We start from the raw sequence: 9,788 nt of genomic DNA on the forward strand, positions 1-9,788 counted from the left end.
GTGTAAAATTGTTTGGTAGAATTTCTTGAAATCTTAATCTGGCAGCTCGGGATAAATCGCTTTGTTATGAATTGAATCATTAAAAAATTTATCTCTGTACCTGAATGTGATCTTTTATTGAACAGAGCACTTGCTTTAGACGATATTCCTGAAAATTCACTCATTCAAATTGGTCAAAATAAGACTGTCAGGTTACCAGACACAATCTGTTTGTTTTTTTTTCTGTAAATAGGAAACCTAGTCTTTTGATTGACAAATTAGTAATTTCTATTGATAAAAGTTTATACCATAGGCTGGAATATAATGTACCCGATGTCTTGAAAACAAAAGTTTACCAGAGATACGGAGATATGGACAATTTTATACCATAGATTTTGATTTAGCGTCAGAAACTTATTGATTTGATAAACCACCCAGTATCCCGTTTGGTAAACAGCACTTGATCACAAAGATGGAGATTTCCACAAAGCACGAATGAATCTAGAACTGAAGAAATATGCAAGAATCTTATACATTAATTGGTAACCTGAATTAATCTGGAAACCCCTTATAGTCGACAATTAAAGTAATAATTAGACATCAATATAAGGTAAGCTTCAATATATTTAAAACTTTAAAGTTGACGAAGCCTATTAGGCTTACAATTTGGCCTGGAATAGAATGTTAAATGTGATACGACTTACAATGAATGAATTGTTTCAATTTACTCCGTGATAATTAGGGGGTGATGTTGCCTTCATAGATAGACATCTCGTCTTTCGAAATAAACGGTTTCCAATGGGCTAGAATTAACTGGCACTTATTCATGTATGCCCTCGTCTCTCTCCTTAAGCCTAAAGGGGGAATTGGAATGTTGGGCGATATATTCTTATATTTATTATATACTCGTATAATTTACGCAATTCCAACCATTGATGTGAAAATGCATGACGTAAAAGTTATTTTTGTGAGCTATAATTCGTGTCACTATAAAATATTGTCCTATTATTTTCAGATGAACTGTGTACAGATCGTAATTCTATTGTATCTGTGTTCAAGTAAGTATTTGTATTCTATTATTACAGGACTTGCCGAGCGCTTGCTTAGTATAGATGAGTTAGTGATTGATAGAATTCACTGTGTTTCAGTCAAATCCCTAATCACCAGTGATACTGGACTCTAGCATGTATACATATTGAACATTTCTTTCGTTTCTTATGTGAGCTTATTACATCTTTGAGCATTGCTACCATTAATTTTCAATTACGTTTTTTCTAAATTTTTGTTCGATTTTGAGGCAATAACTCCAAATTTAATTTTGATAAAATGTCATTATTCTAAGCCCTTTCGCTGAGTTTCGAATGTGTCTTTGCACATAAACTGTCAGAGTTTTTTTCTTTAAATGCTACCGTTTGAAGGCTAATATTTCGGCAACCTCATTATAATTATATGTATGATACATGGATTTTTTTAATTTGGCACAGTTTTTTCGGATTTATAGGATCCAAAACCAAAAATAATAATTCGTACTGAGTATTATAAGAAATTGAGATTTGACAAAATTGAATAATGTGATTCTCATGAAGCTGTCTTATGTCTTAATTTTAGTATTTGGCCTTATCTTTCGGAAATATGCTGTTGGAAAATACGTGATATTTATACGCCCACATTTTTAGGTATTTGGCCGTCACCCCTCATGTCATGTTAAATGTGGCTGGTCAACGCGATAGAAGTTTTCATCCGAATTTTTATAAAATTTAGTGTGTAGGTTTATATAAACAAGATCTTGGACAAGTTTGAATTTGTGTACGGTTCGACAAAGCATTACGGAGTTTCAATCCTTGATACACTGAAACTATGTTCATTGTGGCTGAACGCAATAGAAGCCACAGTTTTTATCTGATTTTTATAAAATTTGATGTGAACGTTTATATCCAAGAGATTTTGGACAAGTTCGACCGTCAAAGGGTAACGGAGATTAACCCGTTAAACACTTAAAAATTATGTTAAATGTGGCTGGTGAACGCTATAGAGGCCACAGAGGACTGTTTCGGCCTTCTGAGCTTTATCAGTGCAGTGCTGATACTGGAGTTGAGGTTTGGCTTTACAGCCGCCTCAGATGATCCCGCATATGTGGTATCATCAAACCATGCCCTATTGCTCAAACTATTGAGCCACGCATACATGCTGGAGACAATGGTACACTCCAGATAGAGTGCTCAACAAGGTATGAGCCAAGGAGCATATCTTTACTGCAAACAGGACTGTTTCGGCCTTCTGGACCTCATCAGTGCAGTGCTGATACTGGGGTTAAATTTGTTTAGTTTGCCGGCGGGATATAGGCAGCAATTATTATCATGTTTGGATGTGTATCGTCGTCAAATCTCGATCTAGTTCGAAATAGCCATAATTCGATGAACAGATCAAGTTTTGTTCCGAGTTTGTAAACATAGTCCCTAGATTATCCAATGTATATGAAACTGGTTATGTTTGTGTTTATTGATGAGATCTATAAGTGCGATACTAATTAGTAATACATCTTATAAAGTATAGACGCAATAGTGATTTTTGTTGTTGTGTCTATTACAGTACTGGATCATTTTACATTGGTTTACATAATGCTGCTATGAGATCAGATACAGTCGAGTATTTTTGGACAGATTGTACGCCACTACAACAGTATGTTAATTTGCAGACAAATGGATATTTGCGGTATTGTGCAATTCTGTATACAAATTTCGGATGGGATGTTACATCTTGTAGTGATCTGAGGTCTTTTGTTTGCGAAACTGACGGAAGTATGTTCTATATTATTATTATAACACTAATAAGACAGTAGTATATATCTCTGATTCCTCCGCTTAAAGGGTATGGTTTGCCACTTTGAGGGGAGGGGGAGGGGGCGGTTGGTGGTGGGGATGGGGTTGATCAAGGTCTTGAAAATAAAAATTACTTTTGAACGCTTAAAATACATTGCAAACTACAATACCCGACATCGTGTCTCTTATGTATTTTAGGCCGGTGTCGATATTTTCAGTATATCAACATGAAAGGTACGAAGGGTATTAGTTTTAATGCAACTGTGATGGGACAAAATGATTGTTTGCGCCTGTGTGATGAGGCTATACTGAATGGAATGGAATGTTGGGGAGTCACATACTATATTTACACTGAAACATGTATTCTACATTTATCGAATGATTCTACAATCTTTGATAATGGTGGTAAAACATCAAATACTGGCTCCTATCTTTTCAAGAAACAATGCTTGAAAGGTAATTGCTTTTGGTATATCACGTTCATTGGAGAATTTGGGTTGATGCTGTCTGTGTCGAATATCAGAAATGCTTTTGGAGCCCACTCATGTGATGTGAAATTTTTGATGTTGTCAATCTATGTGTTAAAGAGTTTCTGTTTTTTTGATCAAACTATGATTCACGAAAATTACTATTTTGAAACGACAATAAGTTCAAAATTTAATTGTTGTATTTTAGTTGATGTAGATAAAACCGTCTTTCCATCTGGCTCATCAACAAATATACCATTCTCTAATTGTTATACTACTTCATCAACAGGTTCTAGTAAGTTTTACTTCATATAATTTTGGAACAATATATCAGTAATACGTACTAAACTTTATCAGCATACCCTGTTTTTGTACACCGCAAAATGTGTATATATACATATATATATTGATATTGATATTAAGTCCTGGAATAAATATTTATTCGATGTTTAAGAGGACTAAATTGTGAGGAAGTTGAACACGTTTAGAGTAAGCATGGAATTAGTTAATTACATTTTATTATTATTAATTTAATTGTTTATCGACTGTTTTTGTTGTTGGTTTCATTTATAGTTTATACCATTTTTGAGAGAGCAGTTACATGGCAAGAAGCGAAAGACGTTTGCTCGAACATTGGAGCATCGCTTTTAGAATATAGAAGTCATGAAGAGTTTACAGATTTTGATTATATAGCCCGTCCTTTGCTGTAAGGTTTTTGCTTTTATCGCTGCCAGTATAAAAAGTAAATGTATTACATGGTCATCAACCTCATGTAATTTGCATGTTTTCAGTTACATTTGTTATGCCTACTCATTTGCACCCCAGCCAATTTGAACAAGTCGTTTATCTGATTCACCGAGCTCATTATAATTATTCTAAATGGGATTAGAATTACTGAAAACCCTTCTATTTAAATCAGTGACAATAATGTGAATTATAAAGTTGCTCTCAACTTCTTCTTCAGTTATGGGTTTTCTTCAATTTGGTTTGGACTTAGAAGGTACAACAATCTGACATTTTTATGGCAAGATGGAACCGGTATTACAAACTGGGACAAATGGGAAAATCAACCGTCCAATATACCCGGAACTTGTGTTCAAGTCGATCTTGCCGATTCCTCCCATGGATGGTTAGATGATAACTGTACCAAGAGTCATCCATTTGTCTGTGAACAACCAGGTATGTTTGAAACAGTGTCCAGGCAGAAGTTAAGTCTGCATATATCTGTAAAACGCCTATTAGTATTTTTGTTGACAAAACTATCATATAGTCGCAGTTGGGAAGCAGAATACATCCCTATGGATCGTACGTAGGTATATTCATATTTGAGGCAAAATTTGAATAATGTCTATAAGAACTGGTCGTAAATATCTAACGTGTTTGTGGTTCAATTTTATAACGATATAATCTTTTTTTATTTGTAGGTGTTTGTGCATTCAAAGTGTTTCCAAATACTATAGGAGATTCTGGTATTGTACAAAGTTTTTCGACGAGGAAAGGATGCATGCGAATTTGTGAAAATAACAGCACTTGTATAGCTTACAGCGGCTACTACGACCCAACTTATTTTTACTGTAAAACGCACCATCAATCTGATATCTATTACTACTTTAATTCTCAAAATTACTATAATAAACTACAATCTACGTTTTACAGATACAGTTGTTCACATGGTTAGCAGCATTTTATATTTATTGTATTACTTGCTATTTTGTACAAACGCAAATGAAACAAGGCAAATTTTAAAATTGTTTTTTGAAAGTATTGTATTACTATTTTATTGGTCGAAGGCACAAAAAGTTCCCTAATTCAGTTGAGAGGTAGTAAAAGAGTAAGATTCACACCCGACCGAGAACCAACAAGTATTATTTGGTGTAAGTAATCCAAACTATTGACCAAGTCAACAAACTATTCGTATTAATATGAAATTGACATATCTATTTAATTTTAGTGTTTGAAAACCTGTTTATCTTTTAAGCTTTAAGAATTGGTAATATGTCTGTTGAGGTTCCAAAACTCTATCATCCTAGTGGTAAGTATTTAATACCATAATTGATGCCACATCATTGTTAATATAAGATAGTAAGAAAGCATTTCGGTAGTATAGAGATTTTCATTGATAGATTTTGATTCCATCGTGTTTATATTGCATTGTTATTTGCGTTTCCCTCTGACAAGTCAAGAAAAGAGCGACGGCATTAAAATCTATCAGAGCCAGTAAAGGGCAAGTTCGATCATATATTATACCTCAATAGTATTTGGGATTTAGCTTCAGTTTGACTTTTGTCTCAGAAATGGAAGTGTTTTGGTTTAGGTAATCATAAATAGTGCTCACAGCTTATAGTTGAAATTTGGTCCTTCAAATCCATGTGTGTCCAGAATTCTCTGCGCGTTTGAATGTTAAAATTGTGAGTCGTCTTTTCTTAAGACTCTGATACATAGAAAAGACATATAGAAAAATAGAAATTGAAATTTTCATTTGTTGGTCATTTTGAAGGAATTGTGCGATTTTGTACATTTCAAATAGTTCTGAAGACTATTCACATAATATGATATATTCATGACCCAAACCACCCCCCGCCAAAAAAAATAGCGAACGTGTCCCTTTAAGAGTCCCAAAATATACCAGAAAGCCCGTGTGAACCACAATCAAACTTATCTTTTAATGCTGCCAATTTGTTCATAATAGTTTTACATTTATAGGAATAAATCTAGGTGAAAATACTTTTGTCAGTTTATCCACACACGTCGAAGAATCAACATCACTAATGCAAGACGCTACTATTGGTGTAAGGGAGCCCTCGGAAACATTTTCATTTACTGTCTCTGTTATGGAGACTACAGAAGCAAGCGAATCATTTACAGAGTCTTCAAGTGATGTATACCCTGACGTAACAACCATCACTGCTCTAGAAAAATCATCACTTATGCAAGACGCTACAAGTGTTGTCAGTGAATTATCAGAAGAGTCAGCGGAAACATTTCCATTTACTGTCTCTTTTTATAACAGTATAGAAGCAACTGAATCATTATCAGAAACAGAGTCCTCAACTGACGAATCAAACCACCCCTCCCTTGAAACAACTCAGTTCTCTGGCTCGACATTTTATTACACTGAAACAGTTGAACTTACAGAAACACTGAAATATTCCAGTAATTCACTAGATAACTTAGATCTATCAAATTTTGACTCATACACAGATTCTGTTACACCTTCCTCAACACTACCTGAGACAACATTAATAGGTGATATCTCAATGGAATTAACTGAAAATTTTAGCGAATCTGTGAGTACATACACCAACTATGAAGAACTCATACCCACCAATGAGATGCCGTCTCACAAAAATTCTGATATCGAGCCATCGTTTACCTCATTAATCAATGGATACGTCGATAAATCTATTGTTGTGGTAAATACTAAATCTCTTCAAACTCTGCACCCTTCAGAATTTCCCACCTTATATCCTCCGAAACAATCAAAATATCTACCAATATGCCCCTGTGGATGTGTGTCTAGAGTTATATCGGGTGAAAATATCAAAGACCGAATCCAGGAACTTGTGGAAGACCTGACATTAGATAAGAGAAATTTATCAAGTACTTTACATAGCTTATCGTCTATAGAAGATGACAGACCTAGTGCTCAGACCCTTGGTTACTCGTCTGTCATTTTACTGGTGTGTGTGTTTTCATTCTTTCTGATCATGGATATCATCCATTTTATAATACAAAGATCAGCTGTATTAGTTATTACAAAATGAGTAAGCAAAATAATTTAAACATTAATAAACAAGCAACACATGGACAGAATTTATGATAATCCGACGAAAAGAAGATTGGCCTTGCAAAAGTTGAATAGGACAAACAAGCTCTATTTTCAAGCTACAGTTTCAACTTTTTAGCTTAAAGCTATCGTGATTTAATAACCCTTAAGTTTTTATAATCATGTATTTTTATATCCCAAATATTCACGACTAACCGTCGCTATTCTCATTAAAGATTTGTGGTCTCCATCCACCCACAACAGAACGAGGTAGGTCAGTTGATCTCCAGATCTGGAGTTTGAATAGCTGGACGGTCTTAATAGAAGTAACTAGATCACGATATCTCAAAATGGCACCAATACATCGAATGACCCCATGCTTAGCAAATGTCTACTATTTATGAAAATATCGGCTCGTTTGGGCGTATTATGAAATAACATTTCACTGAATAATTAGGCAATCTAAGTTTATAAGCTTGTTTACTATACTTATACATTTTGAGATTCAGTCCACTATTGAGACACTCTGTCATGATAGTGTACTAACGAAAAATTTGTATCAACTGTAAATATAGTAATAATATAATTAAAAAGCATATACACTTCTACGCCCCTAAATTCACCATTTTCACTTTTTACGCTACGGTTTGAGATATGTTTGAAAGAATTATGTGAATTTCGTACATTTCTAGTACTTCTAAAGACTATTATATATTCAAGACAAAAATCAACTCCCGAAAATGGCTAAGCTGGCCCTTTAGTTGCACAACGGCGGTTGTCACAAACGAAGCAGGGCATGTGCACTCATTTTTCGTAATTATACCTTTATGTTTAAATTGGTAAACATTAAAATACCAGATAAACATTATTAAGATTTGAATGCAAATTACACTTTTCAGAATGACAACCGGGAAGTTCAGTTCATGCAAACATAATAACAACGGAAGTTATCAAAGACTAAGTTTCATGGTCATCATTAACATGTTCCCATTCACATGGTCTATACGAAAACATCGCTTATGATAGTTACACAGTCGTAAATTATTAGTCCTTATGACCATATCTCTAAATCAGATTTAACTTCCGAGAAGAGAAGCTGTTAGCTATATTATGTAGTTTCCAAAGAACCGCTTTCGCTTCCTCAAAACAACCAGCCGACAGATCCTTGATTATTAACTTTTTTTGTTTTGCAAATATTGCAATATAGTCTTTCCTGATATAGTGGGCTACTCTTGAGAGCTGATACACTGTATTATTTATATTGAACAAACATGTGACCCCTTTTTCCTCAGTGAATACAAGTAAGATAGGTCCATAAAATCGATTTATTTTATTTTTATATGAAATCATTAGTATCAATACGATATGCAAAAATTCTCCCATATGTCACAGAAAATTATTCGGATAATAAAATTGAATATTGTAATTTTTATATTTTTAACTTATTTATTCATGTAAGAAGTAGTATTATATGTTTTTGTCGTGTTTGTTTAGAATTGACCTGATATAGTATAATTTGGTAGATTATATAAATAAATGTATAGGATTAGAAAAATCAAAAGGTTTGTTACAACAGTTACTGCTGTCATATGTATTCTTTTCTTGGTGACAGTTTACGAATTTTATAATGATGAATCTGGATTTTTAAGCAATGATGTGAACCATATAATTAAAGAAATTTTTCTTGAAGAAAGAGAAAAAAGGGATCATGAAGTTCTGAACGTGATCAGAAGCAGAGAGGTGCCGAGGGTAGATCATAGGTTATTTCTACCATGTACTGGATTAAATAAAGACGTTCATCCTCGGCCAGAGATGGATTTATTTCAAGAGGTATGAATAATATTATCACTTAATTTGAATCACTGGTTTTAGTTTATCTGTTATATTAGTAAATGTAGTCTATATAGCTATCAAGTTGAAATTATATAATTATAAAAGTTTACTAAATAAGCGCCATCTATTGAAATTTACGATTTTAAAAATCGTAAATGTCACGTAAGCGTCTGCGGCAGGCTTAATACTTTGGACTTCTCCGATACGTGATATTATTGTCCTTGGGAAACTTTGTATCATTCGTATTGGGTAATATCTCGCTTAAATTATTTAAAGGGGCCGTTCAGCTTTGATAAAGGATTTACAAATCCGTGCTGGTATGGAACGATTGGAAGGCTGCAATGCCTCCCATATTTCTATTTAGCAGGCATGCCCAAGTGCGGTACCACAAACCTGTTCACCAGCTTGATACGTCACCCGGATATATCGCGAATGTCTCGAGGTCAACACTGGATTACTCGAGATCGCTTTCAAGGTAAATTACTTAAATATTTACGTTAATAATTGTATGATTTGGGATATAGAGACATCCCGTCTATTATTACAATAAACTCTACTTTTTTATCGTTTTATATATAGTGAAAGAATGGTCTATGGACCTCTAAACAATTTTGCGGCCCCTGCTTGGCCCCCTCAGCTGTTCTTTCCTATAACGCCACTGCACTTTACTCTCTTACTTACAACTACACACTTTAAGAAAATAGCACAGGTTTAATTGTAGAATGTTATTACAATGAATGAACAATCTTTGTGAAGTTTGCCTCATTGTAGATCAAAAACAAACCTTTGAATGGTGGACAGGTGACAATTTCATCGTTGAAACTTGGAATACTACTACCAGAAGTGCGGATAGTAAATTAATACCAGATATAGTAGGTTTGTGAACACATCCGTAACTTCACTGAATGTTTTAACCTATAATTC

At 34.1% G+C, this 9,788-nt stretch overlaps 2 protein-coding genes across 2 annotated transcripts in view; both read left to right on the top strand.

The window, feature by feature from the left end:
- Positions 1-496: 496 nt before the first annotated feature.
- LOTGIDRAFT_155620 (hypothetical protein) lies at positions 497-7,029 on the top strand (the record flags this gene model as incomplete). The annotated part of the gene is made up of 10 exons (XM_009068163.1): positions 497-521; positions 995-1,037; positions 2,569-2,777; positions 2,997-3,254; positions 3,474-3,560; positions 3,839-3,971; positions 4,230-4,444; positions 4,690-4,938; positions 5,244-5,297; positions 5,969-7,029. 10 exons carry the CDS (start codon positions 497-499, stop codon positions 7,027-7,029), a joined length of 2,334 nt encoding a protein of 777 aa, XP_009066411.1.
- A 2,168-nt stretch (positions 7,030-9,197) lies between these two features.
- LOTGIDRAFT_109056 (hypothetical protein) overlaps positions 9,198-9,788 on the top strand; it is a gene marked incomplete at both ends in the record, with an annotated part of 2,176 nt that continues 1,585 nt past the window's right edge. The window contains 2 exons of the mRNA XM_009068164.1: positions 9,198-9,360; positions 9,636-9,736. Of these exons, the coding sequence (XP_009066412.1) occupies positions 9,198-9,360; positions 9,636-9,736 (264 nt within the window). The remainder of the gene's footprint in view (positions 9,361-9,635; positions 9,737-9,788) is intronic.

This window comes from Lottia gigantea (assembly GCF_000327385.1).
Source record: "Lottia gigantea unplaced genomic scaffold LOTGIsca_9, whole genome shotgun sequence".
In the NCBI taxonomy this organism is placed as follows: domain Eukaryota; kingdom Metazoa; phylum Mollusca; class Gastropoda; family Lottiidae; genus Lottia; species Lottia gigantea.